This window comes from Nycticebus coucang, chromosome 11 (assembly GCF_027406575.1).
Source record: "Nycticebus coucang isolate mNycCou1 chromosome 11, mNycCou1.pri, whole genome shotgun sequence".
Lineage (NCBI taxonomy): Eukaryota > Metazoa > Chordata > Mammalia > Primates > Lorisidae > Nycticebus > Nycticebus coucang.
This window is the reverse complement of record NC_069790.1, coordinates 106,496,366-106,521,587: the sequence shown is the minus strand read 5'-3', so window position 1 is coordinate 106,521,587 and position 25,222 is coordinate 106,496,366. Positions and strand designations below refer to the sequence as shown.

The following is a 25,222-nucleotide window of genomic DNA, read 5'->3' as shown; positions in this document are numbered from 1 at the left end:
TAATCTGTGGGCAAAAAGAGCCCAATAAAACAATGTCCTGTGAACCAGTGGTCTGAGTGATTTGGAAAGGAGTTTTAGATTTTCATGACAAAGAACAGGTTAGTGTTATTAAGGAATTAACAACTAAGGAGATAGTCTGGTGACCACTCAGTGCTAAATGATGGAAGGATGGTAGGTAATGTCTAACCTTAGCGCTGGAAATTGGAAAGACGGCTACCTCTCGTGGTCTCTTCTGTGCCCCATCTCCCTCCAGTCTTTTCATGAATGTGGGAAGTCAAACTATTTAAGAGAGAATTGTAGAAAGTATATTACCTAGAAAATCCTGGGTCAGGTTTTCTGTGGGTTGAAAATGATCTGAGGGAAAACAGCCTTCCCCAAAGCGTGATGATAGGATGACATGGAGGCAGAATGCTGAAAAGGCCAACGATGAAGTGAGACAAGTGTAAGTAAGCCCTAGTGAGTGCAAGGGATTAATTGGTGGAGATGTTATTTATTACGTGAAAGGTTTAAACAGTGGGATTGGGTATAGGATGTGATGAGTCTGGTAGTCAAGGAGTCCATATTATAGAGGAGCTAGCCTCTCCCAAGCTCACAAACGAACTGGAAAGCTTTATTTAAACATAGGCTTCCACCTGTAAAGGGAATGTATCTCTTCTTACATAGTTGGATTAGGCCATTCTTTATTTCTATAGCAAATAAGAATTAAAAGCCATATATTGGTAAAGAGAAGGGAGAAATTAAGACTTAAATCAGAACAGGTTATAAAAACATTTTGATAATTTTTCCTCAGAAAGAATATACTATGTGAATAAATAAAATCTACAAATGATTGAGCTAATCTACTCTTGGTTCTTGTATTTTGTATATTTAGGTTGTGACCTTTAGGAAAATATGCTGAAGTGTGGTAGAGTAGGATGAAGATGTTATATACAGTTGTTCCTCGGCATCCGGGCGGGATTGGTTCCAAGAGCCCCAGTGATACCAAAATCCTGCAGTGCTCAAGTCCCTGATATTAAATGCTGTAATATTTGCATATAATTCATGCACATCCTCCCAAATTCATTAGGTCTTCTCTTATACAATGTAAATGTTATGTAAATAGTTGTTATACTAACTGTTATGCTAGGCTGGGTGCTGTCTGCAATCCCAGCTCTCTGGGAGTCCCAGGAGGGTAAATTGTCTGAGTTTACAAGTTTGAGACCAGCCTGGGCAAGAGCAAAACCTCGTCTCTAAAAACAGTTGGGCATTGTGGTGGGCACCTGTAGTCCCAGCTACTTGGGAGGCTGAGGCAAGAGAATTGCTCGAGCCCAAGAGTTTGAGGTTGTTGTGAGCTATGACTCCATGGCACTCTACTGAGGGTGACATAGTGAGACTGTCTCAAAAAAAAAAAAAAAAATTGTTTAGATGCTGATGACAAGAAAAAAGTCTGTACATGTTTGAAACAGACACAATTTTTAAAAAAATATATTCTATTCCAATTTGGTTGAATTCACAGCTGTGGAACCCATGGATACCTAGAGCCAACTGTAGTATATTTCTTCTTATTATTCAAGTAATAGTAAATATTCCTAGTTTGGAACCCAACTTTAGTTGCTAAACCCTAAAATATTCTTAAACTCACTGGGCTTATTTTCATATATGTCAGCTGAGATACCAACTGTGACATTTAAAAGTGAATGTGCTTCAAATTGTAAACCATTGCTCAAGAGCACTGTGTTTGTGAAACCAGTCTGATGAATTGAAAAGCCACTGCTCCTTGAACCTTCTTACTGCCCTGTGAGTTATAATTCTAGCCGCCTTACATTGCTGGCTATACAGATCTACAGCTCCCTTAATCAGGAACTGTTCCCAAGGAATCAATCTTGACGGTTTAAGAATTAATTCACTAAGGAGAATCTACTCTGTTCTCATGGCCTTTTAGAGAGGTTTCCTTGGGTTTTGAGTTGTGCAAAAATCCATTTTATACCTGCTAGGTACCTAGAACTGAAGACAAGCCTGAGTAATTGAAGCCACTTGAGAATTGGATTAAAGTACCCAGAAGTTCCTCAAAACAGCTTGAAATTGTTGACCTTAACAACCAATTTATTTTCTCCCTGTTCCTCTTGACCACACTTCTTAAAAGCATCTATGGTCTTCACTGTCTTTATTCACTCCACTTCACCTTTATTCTAATCTAAAGGTTCCAGGAAGCTCCGAGCCAACCATGGAACACACTGTGCTTAGAACAATTTTGTTGTTCCAGCTCCTGTTTGGTGCTCAGACTCACTATTGTGCTGATGGAAAGCGACATTCCAAAAAGCTTTTCCCCTCTAAGTAATTTATAAAGCCTTTAAAGTACTCAGTACCTTTCTTTGATTTTATAGAAGTGAAATTCACGTAACATACAATTAACTATTTTAAAGTGTTCAGTTCAGTGCCCCAGCCCCATTCTTATCATCTCCATGTTAAAATAGCAGAATAAATAACCCACTCCAGCTGTGCGAATATTGGCCTGTTCCTTGCTGGGGCTGTGTGGTAACAGCTGCTTCTAGACTCAATAGGCTAAAAGTCAAATGCTAAATTTTCAAATATTCCATACTTCTGCATAGCCTTACTGCTTTAACTCAAGTTTGTGGATTAAGCAACTTTTGTATTCTCCTCTTAAAAAAAAAAAAAAAAAAGCATGGAGCTTCTAAGCAACAGACCCTTAGAAGATTTGCTTTCTTGAGTAAATAAAAATGTTTGAAGCAACTTTCTGAATAGTTTTGAATGGAAATAATAGTCTTACTGTCTTTGTAACACTTAATTAGCATTAGTAAGAAAGTTTGCTTAGCAAAGGGTAAACTCTAAGCCTCCCTTTCTGTGTACGCGTGTGCAGCTGAATGCATGCCCAAGTATGTGCGTGTGTGCCGATTTTTATATGAAATGTATTTTCAGTTAAATCCTCCACTTTGTGAATGTAGCAGAGGAAAACATCTCAGGCCTTTTTCTCTTTGACTTTTCATGTATTTACTTCTGCTGTATTCTACTCAATTCATATCTTCAGGATAAATGTCATATCTTTATTGTTTTTCTCTAAACTTTTTTTTAAAGAAACCTATTTAAATGCAGTGACCCTATTTAAATGCAGTGAGGTCAGAGTACTGGTGCCCATCTCTCCCTGGTCATGTTCTGTATGATCTGAACAAGTATTTTCATAGCTTTTTCTTATCAAATTCCACTACTATTAAGCATATCCATCCTATGTAACACTCTGGAAAAACCTAAGAAAGGGATAATTCAAGAAAAAATTTCCAAAATTTCAGTTAGGTAGAAAGAATAAGTTCAAGAAATCTGTTGTACAGTGTATTGACTACAGTTAATAATAATACGTTGCATACTTAAAAATTGCTAATAAAATAGATCTTAAATATTAAAGAAAATCTATATTGGAATCATGACACTTTAAAGCTGTGAGTAGATGTAGTCTTTAATAGATAATGATCATAATAAAGACTGAGAAGGATTGTGGTTTGTCTATAGTCAAATTTTAACAACAATTTAAAGTTTTTTTAGCCCTCACTATTTGAATTTGCTTTCATACTTATAATTCAGTAAAGAAAAAAGTTAAAAATTCGTGGTCCATCTCTTTCCTAAACACTATTGTGTTTTGCAGTTTAGTTATTACAGTACTTCTCTCAAGTCAAGGGCTTTCAACTGTGAATTTCAGTGCAAATAATGAATTGAGCCTTTCAAAATGACCATTGACTGGCAGCTATTATCACAGATTCTGCAGGTTGTCAAATCAGCCTGTGTTAAGTATGGCCCAGTGATCTTGGAGCAACTTTAGTAGGGGAAAAAATTATAACTTTGCAGGTACTTTTAAGGTAAACTTACAGTAATTACATAAATATCAATGTTAGAACTAAAAGAGTAAAACAGAGACGGAATATGATTTACCCAGGATTTTTCTGCAATACCAAAGAGGGTTTAAGGACAACTACACATAATCCTTGGACTGGTGACATCTTCAATATATGTATTACATATCGAAAAAAACCTTATAGGGATGGCACCACAATGTATGATCATACTAAAGGTATGAACTCTCATTCGTCTTTGAAGAAGAGCTACCCAGTGCTACACCATGTAGCACATCTGCCCTCCCCCCATTGTTTTCAGTCAAGGAGGTTGTTTTTGATATAGTGAATCAGGGAAAGCTCTGGAAGGATTTAAAGATGATAATACCATCACTGTCTTTAAGAAGAAAAGCAAGAAAACTGATCAACTTTTGTAGACTAGCGCTATTTCTTCATATGGTGAGATCTTGTCCCAACGACTGTACCAGCGTTTACACTCTGATGTCACTCCTACATACTGAAATTCTAGAATGTCAGGGGCATGTTTTTAAACATTGTTGGCTACCCAGCTAGAGGTTAAGGAAACACTGGGTTATGACTTCCTCAACCAATTAGGAAAGTTTGTCACTGATCTTAAATTGAGTGTTTGGTTACAGCCATTGTTCCACTTAGGTTTTGTCTGTTAAAAATATTGGTTTTTATTAAAATTGATAATCATGGATTGCTGATGTATGTGCAGTATGTCCCCAATCCCCAGTAAGGGTAAGATTTGCTACTAGGTATGTTTCTTTTTACTTCTAAACTGTTAACATTCAATAATTAACCTAATTATAATCCCCCTGTTCCCAGACAAATGTAACATGTCTTGACTTGGTCTAGCAGTGTTCATGGGTGTAATCTCCTCACCTGTATTTCAAATGGTAGGTGATTATTTAATTGGAATGAAGCATATCATTAAAATAAACAAGGATTTTATGTATCTCTAAATAAATACACAAAGCCCTGCTGTCTTTGTTTTATAACAAGCTTTCAAGTTTTAGTTCTTGACAACCATGGGTCTTAACAGTTTGTGCTCAAGTCCCTATCCAGTTTCTTTCTCTTTCTTTGGACACAGCAGTAATTTAAGTTACATTCTTCCCTCTGTAACTGAAATTAGCAGGGAGGTCATGCCTAGCTCTTAGTGTACACTACCCACATGATTTCCCTGCTGGGTCCTTGACATGCCTGAAGTTTCCCTTTCAGAGGAGAGAGCACTCTTGCCATCAGCCTGCTGAGTGTTTTCTCAGACTCTCTACATGGTTAGAAGAGTATCAGACTTTTTATCTCTCCAATAACCATTCTGCTAGCCTTTCACTTATTTCCAGACTGGCTTTTAAGTGAGTATCTCCACCCCCCTTCTCTCTTTTAAATCAAAACAGCACATTCAAATAGAAAAAATAGTATGGATTTTGGAGTTGATTGAGGAACAGGCACTGTACAGTTTAAATTTTAGATCAGTAGTTTGAATTGGTAAAGATTTGGAACATTGTAAAACTTTGGCATTACTCAGTTTCCTTAACTTTTTAATTCTAGCTCTCTAAAAAAGTCACTTAATACATTTAAACAATATGACTAAAATCCCAAGTTCTACAATGTGATTTTTAATAAAGTCAGTATTTTCACTAAAATGTTAATTCTAAGTCAGTATAAAACTCCAGCTTATCTGAAATAAGAATGTTGCAGCTTCTTATTTGTATTTGAAAATGTATGTGCTCTTTCTACCTTCCTTCTTTCGGAGTAAGAATTCAGGCCGGGCACGGTAACTCACTCCTGTAATCCTAGCACTCTGGGAGGCCAAACCAGGTGGATTGCCTGAGCTCAGGAGTTTGAGACCAGCCTGAGCAAGAGCAAGACTCAGTGTTTACTAAAAATAGAACACTAGCCAGCCATTGTGGCAGGTGCCTGTAGTCCAAGCTACTTGAGAGGCTGAGGCTGAGGATCACTTGAGCTCGAGAGTTTGAGATTGCTCTGAGCTATGACACCACACACTCTACCCATGGTAACAGAGTGAGACTCTGTCTCAAACAACAGCAACAACAAAAAAAAGTGAGAATTGGTTTTGTCAAGGCCATCTCTGGCAGTCTGTTTCTAATTCAGCTATAATAAATAATACCTAAGGATGAATACTGAAATAGTTATATATTTTAAATAATTTTTTAAGCTAAGCCCTCTTAGTGGACTGGTAGTCCACTAAGTAATTGATTCATCACAATCTTTTGAAATGCTGTCCTCCACAAAATTATCATCAAAAGATGGTAAGTCTGGAAAGGACGTGCTTTTAAGACTAATTCTTTTGGGTGGCGCCTGTGGCTCAGTGGGTAGGGCGCCAGCCCCATATACCAAGGGTGGCGGGTTTGAACCCGGCCCCATCCAAACTGCAACAAAAAAATAGCCGGGCATTATGGCAGGTGCCTGTCTTCCCAGCTACTCAGGAGGCTGAGGCAAAAGAATCACCTAAGCCTGGGAGTTGGAGGTTGCTGTGAGCTGTGGCGCTACTGCACTCTACTGAGGGCGATAAAGTGAGACTCTGTCTCACTTTAAAATAAATAAAAAATAAGACTAATTATTATTATTCTTTTTTGTAGAGACTGAGTCTCACTGTACCGCCCTCGGGTAGAGTGCCGTGGCGTCACACGGCTCATAGCAACCTCTAACTCTTGGGATTAGGCGATTCTCCTGCCTCAGCCTCCCGAGCAGCTGGGACTACAGGCGCCCACCACAACACCCGGCTATTTTTCTGTTGCAGTTTGGCCGGGGCTGGATCCGAACCCGCCACCCTCGGCATATGGGGCCGGTGCCCTACTCACTGAGCCACAGGCGCTGCCCAAGACTAATTATTTTTAAACTGAAACATCATTTGAAAATTGGAAGCCAAAAAGTTTTTATTTCCTCTGGTATGTGAATAGATAGTAAGAAGGAATAAAAACGAAAATTGTCTTAATAAAACACAGACTTCTTATTTTTAGATGTGTTTTAGGTTCATAGCAAAATTGAGTGGAAAGTACAGAGATTTGCCCCCTACCCCTACCCTCACACATGTGTAGCCTTCCCTCTTATCAACATTGCTAGAGTGCTGTAGTTGTTACAGTTGATGAACCTACATTGACATCATTATAACCCAGAGTTTATAGTTTACATTAGGGATCACTCTTGGTGTTGTACATTATATGAATTAGAACAAACTCATAATGACAAGTGTCCACCATTATTGTATCACACAGGGTAGCTTTATTGTAAAACTAATCTGTATTACCCAAATAATAATAATATTCTGTCTTCCTCTCATTGATCCTTTCCTCTTTCCCCCATAACACCTGGGAAACCACTGGTCTTTTTACTGCCTACATAGATTTTTCCATTTCTAGAATATCATGTAGTTGGAATTATAGAGCATATAGCCTTTTCAAATTGGCTTCTTTCACTTAATAATGTGCATTTAAATTTCCTCCATTCTTAATTTATTTTAATCACAATTCATACTACTAAAATAGTTTAATTTCAAAATATACATGCTTGTTTTAAAAAGCATTTTTTTAAAAAAACAATCTCCAAACAAACCTTAACAAATAGCCCTTGATTCAAGTAACTGGTATAAAAAGAAAGAACTCCTAGGGCGGCGCCTGTGGCTCAGTGAGTAGGACGCCAGCCCCATATACTGAGAGTGGAAGGTTCAAACCCAGCCCCAGCCAAACTGCAACAACAACAAAAAAATAGCCAGGCATTGTGGTGGGCGCCTGTAGTCCCAGCTACTTGGGAGGCTGAGGCAAGAGAATCACCTAAGCCCAAGAGCTGGAGGTTGCTGTGAGCTGTGACGCCACAGCCTTCTACTGAGGGGCAACAAAGTGAGACTCTGTCTCTTAAAAAAAAGAAAAAGAAAGAACTCCTAAAGATATGTACTTGGTCTTTGGTGTTGGAAATGTCTAACACCATGATTATACCCGTATGTGTTTCATTTAGTTTTAGTATAAAATGATAAGAAAGTTGTATCATTTTCTGAAGTTAAATAAAGTAAGTCATCTGTTTAATAACTAACAAATGAAGCTCATAACTGGGTCATGAGGGATTTGTTAATTATATTTCAGAAAAATAGATAATTTTAGTTGTCTTATTTGAGATTTTTGTTACTTTGAGTTAAACACTTAAGATAATTCTGTACTGGTAGGAGCTATCTTTTAGAAAGGGCTGATACTGACTAATCTCTATTGAAATAAAAGTGGGCTGTATAGCCTCAGTGTACATGGCTAGTGCCCTACTCACTGAGCTATGGGCGCAGAGCCCCCATTACATATCCTTACTTGCAACTTTTGTAATTTTTAGGAGTCATGTTAACGTGTCACTGAGATTTTCTACCCAATATTATTGGTTATTATATACAAAGAAACACAATTTCTACTAAGAATATTATTGTAGTTCTTGAAGTTTTAAACATTTACCTAACTAATAAATATCAGTACTAATAAAAAAAAAAAGTGGGCTTTATAATCAAGTGAAATAAAGAACTTGGTTTGTTCTTTTACATAACTTCCAGATAATTGGGGAATCTTTTAATTTGGAAAATTATGAACACCAGAAGTCTTAGGAATTTTTTGTAACCATAAGGGGACTTGCCACATAGGCAGCAACATACTTTGATCTGAATGCAAGCCTAAAGTGGAACCTCCTATCCTGATAAAATTATTTTATTGGCACTACACAACAAAAAGCTATCACTTCATTTGGAATGGCCAACCTCCAGGGATCCACTGAGGAAATAAAGAAACAAGCAGACTTCACTAGCCCCTAAACAAACAAAGAGGCAGAATAGCGTGGCTTTTAGGAGGCTGCTAGAAAATGTTATAACATCAAGCTCTGGAGAAAATTATAGATATTCAATAAATGTTGAGTGAAAATTGATGGTTGAGAGAGTGATTCTACTTCTGCAGGCTTGCAAAGCATGAATCTGCTTTGTGTTACATCTGGATTTTTTGAAGCATTTAATCAGGAACTTGGTTCCCTTTATGGTGTTCATTGTTAGAATCCTACTGCATGGTTATTTTGGGGGGTTGTGTCTTTTTTTTTAACCTCTGAGCTCAGAAATCATTAGCTCTTGGCTCTTGTTTTTCCAAACTAGCCCCTTTTTAAAATGTCACCTAATAATACTTTTCTTACCATCACAAATTCCTCATTTGTGATACAAATCTCTATAAAATATTGGTAAATCTTCCATGAAACACACATAGTTTAGAAAGTCTATAAAATACTTGCTTTTAAAGAATTCTGTGTGTACTGCTACTAAGTTTCAGGAACTTAAAAGTTGTCTAGGTAGAGAGTTCTTTAGGGCAACTTGTAATGGTTAGAATGTTGTTTTTCAGCTTATAATAGTTAGAAATGTTTTTCCCATTTGTACTTCTTGACTGCTTTCTGTTAAATACATGAAAGCAGATACAACTTGTCTAGTAACTTTTAGATGTACATCGAACATCCTAAGGTCTTTCAACCATCCCACACTTAACATGATTTTCATTTCTCTTATAGTTTAGTTCTCTATACATATTTTGACTTGACATTGCCTTTCTTAAAATATGAAATTCACAATTGGATAATTCACGTGATCAGACAGTAGATCTACTTTTTTATTACAACTTTTTATTACTAATACTTGCATTTTCCTTTATATTTACAAAGCCCTTTTATAAAAATGCCTTATAGGGTAAGTGTTATCCTCATTTACAAATGAGAAAACAGGCTCATAATGGTTATCATTTGTGATTTGCTTAAGGTTATAGTTGCTAATTTAGACATTGCACATGGATGTACGTGGTCTTAGTGTTACTTTTTTTAAAAGTTCCATTACCCAGATAAACCTGTTAAGTAAAGCCACTAAACCTTTTTCCATACAATTAGCTAGAGTTCTTCCATTCTTCACTGTCTTAATGCATTAAAAAAAAATGCAAATGTGTATCTGTCAAACTTAGGTGTTTGGATTTGGTGTGGTTAGACTATATTCTGTTTGTATATGTCCAATTATAAGTTTGTCTTATGAAAGAACTGTGTGGTTATAAAGCAAGAGATAAATGTTATTAATGACACTGTTGATAACATTTGTTATCAAGAATTTATGAATTTTAATTTAAGAATAATTTTGGTGTCAATTATTGAGTTTGTCATATATAGATTTGGCTTCCCAGTCACACACTTAAATGAACTTTTTGGATTTTGTTAAGTATAATGAAAAGCATGGAGTCAAATATAAGTCAAAGAGTATCACAGACTTTTAGGCTAACTCAGTATCTTAAGTTCTGTGTAAATTCATCTAAACACTGCTGTTATTCATACTTGACTATCTTATCCCAAAGGGAACCTCGGAGAATTTACCGGAAACTGGTGAATTCAAGATATGCTATAGTTCTGGGGCTGGGCATTGGCTCACACCTGTAATCCTAGCACTTTGGGAGACTGAGGTGGGAGGATTGCTTTAGACCAGGTTCAAGACCAACCGGGCAATGGTGAGACTGTTATCTACAAAAAATGAAAAACTAAGCTATCTCCACAAAAAATGAAAAACTAGGCTGGGTATGGTAGTGTGCACTTGTGGTCACCGCTACTCAGGAGGCTGAGGCAGGAGCATCAGTTGTGCTCAGGAGGTTGAGGTTGCAGGAACTATTATCACACCAATGCACTCTAGGCCATACAACAAAACCACACACTTCTGACATCTTAGGAAGTCAATTCAAAGAATAAATTAACACAATTAGTTTTCTGTCAAAATCTGCTTTGGCTCTCATTGATAACTTTATTATTTTGGGGGGACTGATGTGTCAGTAGAATGGGAATGGAACTGATTGAAAAGTCTGTGACTTTGAGCAGCAGAAGAAGAAAGGAAGTGGACCACGGTATACAGAGAAAAAAAAAACACTTCCAGTGAAAAACAACTGTCAACAGAAGCTGCCTTTATGTCCACTTGTTTAATTTCAAAATGCAAGTTTAACTGTATGGATATTTCAGTTGGAAGGTTGCTGAGGGTCTAACTAAAATGTTACATATTATTTCCCATGAAAAAATGCCCCCAAACACAAGCTGAGAGAACAGTGGTTGATAAACCTAGCATATTCTTTTCTAAAGAAATCATCAACCCCCTAATCAGTTTCAGAATTTTCCCAAGAACAAATTCTAAGCATATAGCTTCTAGAATCTTCCATTTCTGGCACTTCTCTTAACAATGGTTTTGTGGTCTAACCTGTGAGGATTAATATGCTGGGATACAATTTATTTTGTACCTAGAGATTTAAATTCATTTGAATTGAGTAGAAGCTTTTTTAGTGTCTTTGCGTCTCTCCTGATTTAGTTTCCTTGTCCACATTGTTTAATCTGTCCTTGTGGTTTGAAGACCATGCTCTTGCCTAACGATGGAAGGAAGCAAAATGAGCACAGAACTACACTGCTCTGACTTTTCTCATGGCTTAGTATCATGCCATTAAGCTGACAGGTGGCCTTTCCTAATTTTTTCCTTATTCCAAACAGTTTTTTCTTGCCTTAAGCATTTTTCACATTCCTCAGATCATTATGGATTCTGATTTTAATCCATAAGAATAATGATACTTTTATATACAAGTGGGTTTTATACCATTTTCTAAGCTTTCTTTTCTAATCTGATGTCATCAGATTATCCTTGTATAGCAGTTGGCTTCTTTTGATTTCTTTCTTACTTTCTTTTCATTACTAGAATTAATTATTATTGTGTAGTCTGAATGTCATGTTTTAGCATCTTCTATGGCCTGTGAATCACTGCTCTCTGTAACCATGCGACCACCCCTTCCCATCTTTTTCTGACCTTTTTGGGAAAGTTGTTTTCTAAAAAAACGTGGAAACAAATGTTCAGGGCTGTTGTTCAGGGCTGACCCTTCAGGTTCGGGTCTCCTCACCATGTAGAAATGATTAAATCAAGGCCCTTTTCCTGAAGGAGCTCAGTCTAGTCAAAAAAAAAAAACATGCAAATAGCTAATTGCAGTACACTGTGTAAGTGCAAAAATAGCCAGGTTGCCTACCATCCAAGAACTCAAGTACAGTTATTTTAATTCCTTGCTTCTGTAAAGCCTAAAATGATATCACATACTCCTAGGGTTTCTGTTATTATTTTTTCAATACCCAACAGTTTTGTTAGTCAGAAGTAAATCCATAAGAACAGTTTCCCTCCTTGTTTCCATTTTGGAAACAGCGTGGTCAGCAAACAGTATTTTTTCAGATTTATTTTCTTCTAGCAGATTTAGACCTCAAAGACAGCAGGATGGTTGCCACCCTCCATGTCTTGGCAATTTTATAATTTGGGGAAAATATGATAAATATTCTGATGATATGTATATTCTCTCCTTATTACAAGCGCTTTTGACCATCGTTGGATCTTCTCATGGGGCTTCATTCATGGTCCATGCTCAGTTTTGTGCTCACTTCAATGCTTCCTTCCAAGCTGCCGCTTTGAGCTTTTGCAGATGTCTTAGAGGGTTTTTTTGTCCCTTGCCTTCTTTTAGCACCATTGCTTACATACATATTCTGCTTTAAGTCCCATCTGATTTAATCTTTTATGCTTCTGAGAATGTGAGTATCCTTTGTATTAAATTTTCAGTTGACTTTTCTTCATTTTTTGATATAGCTTTACACATAGACGTCGTTCCATAAGCATCTGTTTTTTCCTTAGATTCTACTTCCTTAGACTTTTCTTAAAGGATCATTTAGATGTCTTCCTCTTCTCATCAACTGACCTGATTACCCTCTAAAAGAGATTTACAGATCCTTACAGGAACATTCTAGAAGAGAATAATACCCATTGTGTAAAACACATCCACTCCTATTTTGACATGTTCCTACTAGATTTTCTAGTTTGCTGCCTGCGCTTCCATCTGTTCTGCCCGGAATGCCCTTTCCCTCTTCCATACCAGCTTCTCTTCCTCTGATGCTTTCTTCGTCATCATTTATCCTACTTGCAGATTAGCAGGATTATTCACTTTGTTATCCCGCATAGGACTTTGTTCACAGTAGAATGTTATAGTTTATTAGACATGTCTGCCCTCCCTTTCAATTAGTTCATGAGTCCTGCCAGGACAAGGACTGGCTGGTAATATGCTTCATGGCAAGAACAAATGCTTCAGAGTCAGACTGGTTTTGATTACTGACTTCAGTACTTTTGAGCTTTATAAACTTAGGTAAAGTCTTTAAACTACTAGCATCTACTCAGCCTGCTTATAAAGCGAAGCTACAGTTTAACCTCATCAGATTGTTGGTACTAAAGTAATTGTGTACATAAAGTGCATAAGTGGGTGAATGAATAGGGTGTAGACTAGATAAATGAATAGAATGTATCTTATAGACCTGTTTGCCATACTGTACACATAATATTAGAATATTTTTTAAGATGTATTCCTTACTTAAACAATTTTGATGCATTTGACTTTTTAAAAGTATATTGGCTTGTGTTTTAGCATCTGAGGCACTGTTAGTGGTGTGTATTTCCTTCAGTTTACATGTAGAGAAGCTTTTGTACCCCAAAAGTTATTCCTCCTGCTTTCTGAAAGATTTACATCTTTTTGGAAAGAACCGTTTGTTCATAGCATTATACAGATAAGAATTAATTGGATTTGTTAGGGAAAGTCACCATCCAGCTCTTCTAAAGGCAGACCTTTGAATCTGCAGATATCTTGAAGCATTGAGCTATATGCTGAAGAATGTACAAGACGTCACCATGCAGGCCTGTCAGAGTTTTGGGAGCTGAGATGTGAGTGCCTGTAGGTTGGTAGACAGTAACTTCCGTGGTTGGCACAGCACAGTGTGCTGCCAAATGTGTGTGGGTCAGTCAATCAGTGCTATGGTCTAGAATGACCTAGGTAGAAGAGAGAAGACTTGGACTTTGGGAAGATTGTGTAAAAATTAACTGAAGTGAATGAAAAAGCATTCTAGACAGGAGAATGGAAGAAGGAAATAAAAGTCCAGAAAGCATCAGTCATACTTATATGGTCTAGATTTTTCTAACATAAATGTCATCATTCGTCTTCCTTGTAGTGTGAACAGATTTTGACCATTTTTTGCTATTACTTTGTTCAAGTTCTGTTTTTTTCTCAGAACTCTTTTTTTTTTTTAATTCTTAATTTTCTTTTTTACTTAATCTAAATTCTATTTTCACATCTGTTAAACCCTTAAGATTTTGTTTATACCCCAGCAATCTGCTCTGCAGTACTGGTCTATCTTGCTTTATAATAAACATAATCCTAGAAATTTGAGTATAAACTCTGTTTAAGTAGAATAACTTTTCCATAAACTGATTTTATGATAGCTATCTGTAACAATTCATTTGCAAAGAAGTCATTTTCCCTGCATAGTTTAGTTAATAAATTGGAATGATTTTTGTGACTTCTCTGAAGTACAGCACGCCTATATCATGAAGGCTTTAAGTTCCAGTATGACTAATTTTATTCTAAAGTGTGTTTTTGCATAATTCATTTGTATTTGAGTCACTTTGAGATTCGTTGTTGAGATTTGAGGAAGTTTAGGCTTGCATGAAATCAAATACTGATGGAGATACACTCTATCACCAAACTTGTAAAAGATAATATATAACAGGAGCATTGGGGGTGTTTAGGGGTACAGTGGCTAAGACAGGTCCTTCTAAAAAGGCATGCAGATTTGAAAGTTAACTGGTAAGGAGTAACCATAATAGGAACTAGGTAGGTTTCTGATGTACAAACACTCGCACCAAGAAAGATTTAGTGTAAGTAACATAACCTTTGGGGCCTCTGATGTTGGACTATGAAGGACAACAGTGAAGACAGGAAAGCTCACAGCTCTTCAGGAAAACTATCAGGTTGGAGATGAGGCTTTTGGGAGTGACCATTCGATAATGGCTTAAAAACCGAAGTGCAGAATAAACTCATGGGAATATTTTGTGACTACATCTCTCAAGAACTGCTTGCTGGTTGGGGTATGTCTGACTGCTTGAAATATGAGGTCTCTGGCCCCAGGTGCTGCTACCTAAAATGGAAGAGTCAGGGCCAATATGAGAGCTAGCTGCCCCTACCCAAACGTGAAAACTAGAGAAACTAATAGATTTGTAAATTTAGTTGCATCAAGCTAATTCAATTCATAAACCTGTGTGTTTATTGTTTTAATAGAAAAGACCTCGAGGAGGGGGTAGTAAAAAGAAGGTAGATGCAAGAATGCCGTGAAGGTGCAGTATCCTGATACGGTAGTACAGACGCTTATTAGTGGAGACTAGTGCCTGGAATAGTCTTGTTTTAGGGTTTGTGTTTTAACTCACCATGTTATCATCATACAGAGGTCTTCTATGTCTTTACCCTGTTAGTATCAGATCTTATTTTTCAAATGAAATCTTCTGTGGTACCCTAGTAAGTGGAAAAGATGGAATCAGAATGGGAGGGATGTATTGGTCTACTGCCCTGTCCCTCAACTTCGTTCTTTCAGGGTAAGACTTTATGCAAATTGGAAAAACGCATTGGTTTGTTGCCAGTGACAACTTACTGTACAGGTTTGCCCGTATTTTGCTGTTGATAGTTTTACGTTTCATAATAGTTAACATATTCCAGTTGATCTGAACGGAAAGGAAAGAAAGCCACCTGAAACTATAATGATAGGTGTGTGCGCTTGCCTGAGCCATCTGTCTTTTCCTGTTTTGTGATATTCTGTGAAAGGGCTGCTATCCGGACACAGCCTCATTTTATCCTGTAGCACAGTCATTACTTATTAATGCCTTTCTTTATACTCCTAGTAAGTCCAGTCTTATGTAGAAATACCAAAGATAGTTGCAACTGTTGAAAGATGTTCAGATTTGGGGGGATGGGGGTGGGGGAGCTACATTAAATACCAACTCTGCAAATGCTGCTGATCTTCACCTACCAGCACATTGCCACACGTGTTCCTAACTGGCCTCTCTTCCTCCTGAACTTTTATAACATCTTTAAAATCTTATACAGTCCTGGGCATTTCTTCTGTTGCTCTTTCAGATTGTAGTTGAACTCTTCACGTATTTTCATTGTCTCAGCATCTAGACTTCAAAGCTCCTTAAGGATAGAGGTTGAAGTGCTAATGTTCTGGCTCGGCATCTATAGCTCAAGTGGCTAAGGTGCCAGCCACATACACCAGAGCTGGCGGGTTCGAATCCGTTCTGGGCCTGCCAGACAACAATGACAACTACAACCAAAAAATAGTTGGGTGTTGTGGCGGGCACCTATAGTCCCAGCTACTGGGAGGCTAAGGCAAGAGAATCGCTTAAGCCCAGGAGTTGGAGGTTGCTGTGAGCTGTGATTCCATGGCACTCTGCCCAGGACAATAGCTTGAGGCTCCATCTCAATAAAAAAAAAAAAAACAAGTATTGATATTCTTTACACACTGCAGACACTCTGTAAACTGGCTTCTAGCTTGGCGACCTGAACACGTGCATTTTATGTTTTACTGTTGTTGCTAAAAACTAGATTGCAAACTCGCGTGGTGTGTGATGATGGCTTTGTTATGGGTTGGGTGTTAAGCTACCAACAAACTGGCAGGATTATAACCATAATTTCTTTAGTAAAAGATTTTCTGAATGTACTGATACTTCTAAAATGGTATGAGAATGTGGTTATGGCATCTTGAAAGTACTTTAAATTGTATGTGTTTGAGTTCTACTGTGCAAAATAAAACTACTGCAAACAACTTGTCCCCCCTTGCCCTCAAATTGTTTAGAACTAAAAATAGTGTTTTGTTATACATACTTACATAGTATAAAGTAAAATTAATAATATCAGAAAACATTTAAGTATATTAGAAATTCTTTAAAAATAAACACTCCAGGTGGTGCCTGTGGCTCAAGGAGTAGGGTGCTGGCTCCATATGCCAAAAGTGGTGGGTTCATAACTCAGCCCTGGCCAAAAACTGCAAAAAAAAATAAAAAAATTAAATTAAAAAATAAAAATAAACACTCCTCCCCCAGTGCATTATACTATTATAACTAAAAACTTTAAAAATAAAATTAGTGTCATTTTCGATATAAATATGTTCAGTAACTTGATTCTCATTGCACTTTGGTCCTTTCTAATCTTTCTTGTGGAAAGTTTACTTTCTCTCATCTTCCTTGGCTTTGCAATCTTTCAGTGATAAGAAGGCTTCTTGGTTAAACTGACCACACAGTACCTCTGTGACAATGATGATTGTTACCCTGAGTTCCTAGGAGACTGTTGTGTATAGTGCCAGCTCCTGGCAAGTAAGAAATCCCCTGCCTTGGCTTTTTAGAAAGTTTACTATCTTTTCAGTATTGACCATTAAAGGAGCATTTGTTGTTAGGCATGTAATGTGCTCTGAATAGCTTTTCCTTCTCTTGTTTTATAAGAGAGTAGGACAGTGTCTTTCCTACTTATGAAGTCAGGGTCCTGGGACACTAGAGGACTTAGTATGTCACACCTATGGTCATACTGATAGCCATTTGTGGAGCTGCCTTATGCAACCCATCTGCAACATTCAGCCCATTGTCTTCTCCATTAGATCCACTGACTTAGACATGTCAAACTGTACTCCAGTGTGAAATCCTGTAGAAATAAAAGGAACTCGCATCAGGCTGAGCCACTGGTCAAGGTCCTGGTATCTGAAAAGGAGATGTATATTCAAGTGGGAATATTATTTAGACCTTTAGAAACAAAGAGATCAACTTTGTGTGTCTATGGTTCTCAACTGGGGCAGTTTGCTCTCCCAGGAGATGTTTACAGTGCCTAAGGACAGTTTGGCCTGTCACAGCTGAGGTGGGGAGGATTGGTGCTGCTGGCCTCTCATGAGGAGAGGGCAGTCATGATGCTAAATACCGCATGATGCATAGGTCAGCATTCCACAACAGAGAGTGATAGAGTCCAAGATGTCGGTTGTGCCAAGGTTGATAAACTCTGTAGTGTGTATTTCCAGTAATGGAATTGCCAGAAGTCCTCAAAGGCAAGCCGGAGGAGAGGGAGGGAAAGGAGGTGACTTGAAGTGCACCTAGACTGACACGAGCTATTTTATGGGGCTGTGGTTTAGCAGATTTCCTTTCTTTTACCTTTTCTCTGTGCTAACACTTGGTATAGCAGTAGTAGAGAAAACGGTGAAATAAACGTTTCTTCTTTTCTCCTACATAGAACAAGGTCCCATTCCAAGAGGGAAAGGTGTCACTTTACTTCCCTATAACACCTGCAGCTTCACTGTACACACACTCAGACAACTAGGCTCCCAAAATGTCAGGCACAAGACTGTTTGCAAGAGGTCAGGGCTGTCAAGATTTTGTTATAAACTAGCTAAGTTGTTTCCCAAGTTACCTTATAATCACAGCCCACGTAGGAGAACCTAAATTTCTTGTTTCTATAGCATGTGCCATATGTGAATTTCTTTGATTACATACTCTTGCTTGATTCTATTAGTCATAGTCAAAAGAACAAATACCTTTAAAAAAAATAGACTTTATTTTTTAAGAATCATTTTAGGCTCAGCAAAATTTAATGGGAAGTACAGATAGTCCCCTTCTTTTTGTCTTTTAACTTTATTGTAATACTACTGATTTTCAAATAAATCATATAAATGTGAGCGTTATTCTGTTAATGCAAGATTAAGTATTCCTCAGTTTCCTTTCTCACTAAATGTAAAGCAAAAGTCTGAGTGAGTTACGGGGCACTCTTTCTCCCTGTTCAGTAGAAGAGCGAGGCCCATCATCCGCATAGACTTCCTGAGTGACTGTGGCCACCCACTTCAAGAGCATTTGTCTTTCTTCCTCACAATTTGTCCGTGCAGTTATATATCATCTTTTCTTGTCAGGGAGATTTTATTTCCTAGGAAGTTCTCCTTGTTTAGAGTTCAGTTTTTGGCTAATTGAAAACACTTTTAAGTTATTCACTTTGACTGTTGAAAGGCTAGAATGTCCCAAAGCCACCAAACCTTCCCGTGACTGAGAGTGTTGTTGGACTCTAATTTGTGATCTTGTGTGTGCCTCGTGCAGTTGGGGAGCCACAGGGAAGCGTTGATTGTATACTTAATTAGAATTTTTTTTTCCCAGCTGCAAAGTCCAGTTTGTTCTTTTAGACACAGCATTTCTCTGCTAATTGTAGCCAATGGACATACTTTAATGCTTCTGTGTTTCTCTTTTGCCTCCTAGTTCTAATCATGGGTCTTATGGGCACCCCCTAGGTTTTCCCTCCAAGATGTGATCCACTAAAGGAATCAACTAATAGTCTATACAAAGTAGATCAAGAGAGAGCTCTTGGTATTCTTTTTTATTTTTTTTTTAATTTTTAATCTCAAAATCTGGGTTCAGATTCTCAACAAGTTCTGTGAACTTGGGCAAAGTATTCTTGAGTGTGTTCCTTTATTAAGGGCAGATTATTCCTCTTCTACCTCATGGGAGGGTTGTTGTAAGGAACACATAAAATAGTAATTGACTATGAAAGTGCTTTATCAAATGTACAACGCAGTGTAAATGTAAAGTAACATGCAAATACACGAAGGATGAAGTTTAGCAAATCGCATCAGTTGTGAAATGAAAGTGGGTTTGAAGACTTTATTGTCAGTTGTCTTGTTTGCATAGCATAGAGTTCTTTTTCATCACCTCAGTAAGTTCATAGGTGACCTTTGTTGGGTTTGGTTGTAGGTTTTTGTCTTTTTCTAAATAAGGCCAGTGGAGTTAAATATTTCACTTGCTGAAACTTGGCATAGGTCAGTGATCGATGCAAAACAGAATTCTAAAAAGGAAATTCTGAATTCACCAAATAGCATAGACTGTGCCTGATAGAACATCAGCATCCTCCTCCTCAGTATTTTTTGCCAGTCGACTCTGTAGTTCCATAAATATTTCTCTATGCTTTTTTCAAAAACTCCAGTTGGTAATTTGATTTTCACTCCTGTTTTCAATAAAACGGTTTTCTAAATAGTTGTTAGGCTTTATTTACCGTCTACCCCCAAAGTAGTTATACTCTATGGATTCTGGATGGTAGGAGATGAAGTTAGCTTAGTCCAAATTTCTATAAAGCCTTTTCACATGTCCCTTTTTCTTTTGAGATAAAAATCTCACTGTTGCCCTTGGTAGAGTGCTGTAGGGTCATAGCTCACAGCTACCTCAAACTCTTGGGCACCGGTGATCCTCTTGCCTCCACCTCCTGAGTAGCAGGGACCACAGGTGTCCACCACAATGCCTGTTTTTTTTTTTTGTTTGTTTGTTTTTTTTCCTTAGAAATGGGGTCTCCCTCTTGCTCAGGCTGGTCTTGAACTCCTGAGCTCAAGTGATCCACTTGCCTCAGCCTCCCAGAGTGCTAGGATTATACGCATGAGCCACCACGCCCGGCCACAATTTCTAATCATTTTTTATGCTATTCATAAATAGACCCAGAGAACTGCAGGATTCAGGTCCCGAGTGATTGGTAGCTCTGTTGGAGCAGAGCAGGCAGGCTGTGTTGGAAATTATTCCATCCAAGAGGTGTCTTAGCCCCTACCTCTTTGGCCTTTGTGACTAGCAGAAAATTACTCTCTTCAAATTCAAAAGCCTATTCATTACTGCCTTTCTCCTCTGAAATGCATTACCAGTTTTATAATCAGGAAGAACTTAATTATTTTTCTTTTTCTGCCAGCTTATGTTTATTCTTCATAAAATGACTTTTCTTCCATTTAATGGGCTCAGAAATAAGCTCCCATAGTGAACTTTGCAGACTTGCTTTTTTTATAGCGTAAATCAGCTCAGCTGGCTAAATGCCTCACTAACTGAAACTTCATAATGTAGCTGAAACTCAATTGTGCTCTGGAGCATTGAGTCTTGAAACTGGATTATTGATTTATAAGCACATAACGGTGAAGAGGCTATAGAGAGACAAAAAGCTCCCTCCCTGATCCTTGAGCAAGTTTTCCCTCACTTATTTCAGGGGCTCTGAGCTCGCGAGCAAAATCCTAACCAAATTTAGCTTGCTTGGAAAACCCATTTTAAATGCTCAATAAAGAAAGAATAATTCTTCTCCCACTTAACCACTAAAGAACAACATATGTTTCTAACGTCAGCTTTTTATTTTTTTTTATCTTTCATTTTTTTGTTGGTAAATCTCCCAGACAACAGCAGTTCTGTAGAGAGTTTAAATATGAAGGAATGGCAGGACGGGCTAAGGGCACTTCTACCCAACATTAACATCAACTTTGGTGGACTGCCCAATTCTTCTTCCCCCTCCAACGCCAACCACAGTGCACCAACGTCCAACACTGCCACCACCGACAGCCTGAGTTGGGACAGCCCTGGCAGCTGGACAGACCCAGCCATCATCACAGGTAACTTTCTCACTCCCTTCAGCTCCACTGACTGCCATCATTTTGGTGTTTAGTACAGATTAAATAACAGCAGAGATCTCTTCAACATAGGTTTCTTTTCACAAAGCCACATGTGTGGGGTGGCTCATTTTGCTCTCAAGGGTCATGCAGTCTTGGTTAACCTGTTGGCCTAGTTGTATAATACAGCATTTGGTGCCTAGGTTGCTTCTTTTGGTCTAAGTCGGTGTTACCATCTGGCAACGTGTGTATTTTGTAGGCCTTGAAGTAAAAAAGGATCTGACTTATCCTTCTAAAAAGGAATATACTCCACTTTCTTTTATAAAGCTCTCTATTATAAGGCTATCTTGTTTATGTATCCCTGTTAGAGAAGGAAAGAGAAGCACAATTGGGAAATAACCATCCTACAATTCTTGGGAGTCGTTTTTCACAGCTTTGCTTGTGTGACGTGGGGGACTAAGTCTCTAGTTGAAGAGGAGGCTTGGGTTTGTGTGACAATAAGGCTTGGTCATTGTGGGGTGGGGGAAATAAAAGGAACATAAGGTTTGAAAGGTCTTATTTGGAAGAGATTTAAAATTGTGATTTTTTTTCTGTGTTTCTTTTTGGATAAACTAATCACTTGTTTTTAACATTTATTTGGCGACCTTCTTATTCTTTCTGCACAAACTCATCATTTTCCCTCTTGTTTTCTCTTCTCTCCTTAGGTATTCCAGCATCTTCAGGAAACAGTTTAGACTCTCTTCAAGATGACAATCCTCCACACTGGCTAAAATCCCTTCAGGCCCTCACAGAGATGGACGGCCCCAGTGCTGCTCCATCACAAACCCACCACAGCGCCCCCTTCAGCACACAGATCCCTCTGCACAGAGCCAGTTGGAATCCCTACCCTCCTCCTTCAAATCCTTCCAGCTTCCACTCCCCACCCCCAGGCTTTCAGACAGCCTTCAGACCCCCCAGCAAAACCCCCACAGATTTACTACAGAGTTCAACACTGGACCGCCATTAGGCAAAGAGGAGAAACCATTAGAAAATGGCAGGATTTGTCCCACCCTGTTTTCTCCCTCTCAGCCCACCACCCACAGCTCCCTTCTCATCTCTTACGTTCTGAAGAATCCAGTTCCTGATCAATTTTTTTTCTCCCTACCCCCAGATGCAATGCGATCACAGGGTCATTACCATCTTTTTTTTTTAATTGTCAAAGTTTCTTTTGATCCAGCATTTGAGTGACACTGTTGAATGTTTCTAAAAATGCCTTTTTAAGGAGAGGGAAAAGAAGAAATCAAAGGGCAGTCTCGATACTTAGAAAATTACTGTTTGTCTGTTGCGCATAATAATGACATAATCTGCTTAGCAGAAAATGACGATTAATCTCTAGGAAAGGTCAAGTAAATGCATTATCAACTGCAGAAGTTTGAAAACCAGGTTCATTGGAGTGAGATTGCTAAATGCATGGGAAAGCAGTGGTCCTGGCATCCATCTTGTGTTCAGCTTATCACTATTGCAGGGAAAATGCTTTTAATTTAATTTTTAATTCTTCTGGCTAGTTGATGGTGAGGACTCGATTGTGTCATTATGCAAAAGAATGTATTGGAAGTTGATGGAAAGACAAATTGATCTGTAGTAGTAACTGGCCTATTGCTAAAGAGTTTATAAGGAGGAGAGATGTGTGTTTTTTTTTTTTTTAACGGAGAAAAAAATTTTGGCTTTAGATTTAAAGTAAATTCAAATGTTTTAAAGGAAATTATTCACAGATTTAATGCCTATACGTATTGTAAGAGCTGAAATATAAGTGATTTCTTCAGCCTTTCTCCTCTGTTGGAATCTTTTTTTCTTTTACCTTACATTCACCTGAGTAGGAAGCTCTGAGGTAGCACTGCTCTGGGGCCATTTGATCACCATCAGGAGCAAATCTCTGACCTCCTTGCCTGCAGCTTTTACTTAATCCTGTAGTTTTTGGACGTTCGTGCAGTATTGAAAAGACAGGAGAAAAGAAAACAGAAACCTGGTTATAACCTGATGCTAAAACTAAAAACAAGGAAATGTACCTCTTTCTTCAGAATTAAAACTAAAATCTTAAATAAAACAGAAAACTTGATGATGACACTTGGATTGCTCTTGTTTTTGTTTTTCCATTTTGTTGTGTGTGAGTTTGTGACAAGCCGCCATCGGGTGTTTCCACTTGATTTTACATCTTCAACAATAGGGAGGATGGTTTAGAAGAAGCAGTTGGAGGAGGAAAACCACCTTTTGTTGTCAGTCACTGCCATCTTTGAAAATCAGCCCATCTTGTCCTCAAGAATTCCTCTTCCAATGGTTTTCAGTAGAAGATGCCTCTTCCTGCTATTGTTTTATGCAGGCCAGACCTTCTCCACTGAGAACACTTGTGCCAGGGCTGTTGATAGGATGAGATATTGGTTGTCTTGGGGACACCTGGCTGGAGGAGCAGCCAGTTTGCCACACAGGAAGCACCACTTCTGGGTGCCATGTTGGAGATCCTGTATGACAAGGATGGAGAGAGACACGCTGCTGACCACAAGAGGGTAGAGAGTAGAAATCACATATTCCCTGCCGGAGTCTTAGCAATCTGTGTGGTTTGTGTGGCCTGCCTTGGATGGCATTCAGAAGTCCAAAGCTGGAATTGGCATATTTTCAGCCACATCCATTAAAGGACTCTTTGTAGGCTGAATTAAGTAGATCCAAAATTGTACATTCTGTGCTTTCAGATTGATTTTCTTACACTTAACTTTGTTCTTGAGTTTGTTGAAAAAAAATTGTTAACAGAGTTTTTGAGAAACTTAACAGGGTATTCTCAGATGTCACCACGAATAGATGTTGACAGGGTGTATAGTAAAGTGTTTTGTAAAATTAACCAAAATGTCCAGGCTGTCTTTGGCTTTCACCCTGGTCTCCTAAACCTTCACATTGCACTGCAGAGTGATGGAGCAACACACAAATGATACTTGGGTGGCAGTGAACTATAATCAAGGCTTTTGGGGAGGGGGGAGAATCCTAAGATGAGTACATCAATAAAAATGTTGCTTTTTTTGTAAAAAAGGAAATTTTGGCTTTACAAAGCTGTGCTGTAATTGTGTGTCTGTTTAATGAATCATACATGCGAAAGACTTAAAGAATGATAATGACCTACCACCATGGTTAAAAATAGAACTTGCACTATCTTAAAAGTCCTCCATACGCTCCTGTCTGGTTACATTTCTTTTTATTCCTCATCCACAACTAACCATTCACATGGTTAGATGTGAATGGTTAATCTTTCTTTAGAATTTTGTCAACTGTGTATGTATCCCTGAATAATAAATATATTGTTTAGTTTTTAAAAGCTGAATAATAAACCAAAACCTAGCTAAAGGGCAATATTGTCACAAATAAAGGCTTTTAGGAGAAGACCAACAGTCTTCTGGTTCATAGTTTGGCCTTAGCTTCTCTGATAATTCATAAAAGCCCTTTCTAGAAAGATAGGAGGGCAGGGTCATGAGTGAGCCCCGGAAAACGGGACATATTGTTTGGGGCAGGTCAGTGGTCATGTGAACTAGTCCTGGCTGTGTGACAGAATAAGTCTGAAGGAGCAGTCTACCCGCGGTTCCCTGTGTCAAAGCCCACCATGGCTTCCTCCTAGTCCTCCGGAGTAGATCAAAGCACAACACTTGAGGCAAGGGGTGGGGTTTTAAATGCGTGTCGGTCAGTTATTTACCAGGGCATGGAAAAGAGGACTAAGGAGATTTCATTAGGCTTGGTCAAAACCAGATAAGTACAAAAAGAGCCTGAATCAGACTGATGACTGTGGCCTGCTGGCGTTCTAGCAGTGGGACTCTGGTACTGATCCAGGGGTCCTCAAACCACGGCTCGCAGGCCACATGTGGCAGTGTGATTGTATTTGTTCCTGTTTTGTTTTTTACTTCAAAATAAGATATGTGCAGTGTGCATAGGAATTTGTTCATAGTTTTTTGTTTTAAACTATAGTCCGGCCCTCCAACGGTCTGAGAGACAGCGAACTGGCCCCCTGTTTAAGAAGTTTGAGGACCCCTGCCTGTCTCAGCTCCCAGGACTCAGGTCTGGTACCCAGAGGCCATTCTTGAATT

General features: G+C 38.4%; 1 protein-coding gene across 4 annotated transcripts in view; it reads left to right on the top strand.

Moving 5' to 3' along the window:
• Positions 1–23,228, top strand: part of CNOT4 (CCR4-NOT transcription complex subunit 4) — a 124,126-nt gene extending 100,898 nt beyond the window's left edge. For 2 of the 4 annotated variants that reach the window (XM_053608959.1, XM_053608958.1), the window contains exons 11-12: positions 20,916–21,128; positions 21,830–23,228. In XM_053608959.1, coding sequence (XP_053464934.1) covers positions 20,916–21,128; positions 21,830–22,131 — 515 coding nt within the window. In that variant the 3' untranslated portion in view covers positions 22,132–23,228. The remainder of the gene's footprint in view (positions 1–20,915; positions 21,129–21,829) is intronic. The other 2 variants (XM_053608961.1, XM_053608960.1) reach the window with 1 other exon arrangement.
• The last annotated feature ends 1,994 nt before the right edge of the window (positions 23,229–25,222 follow it).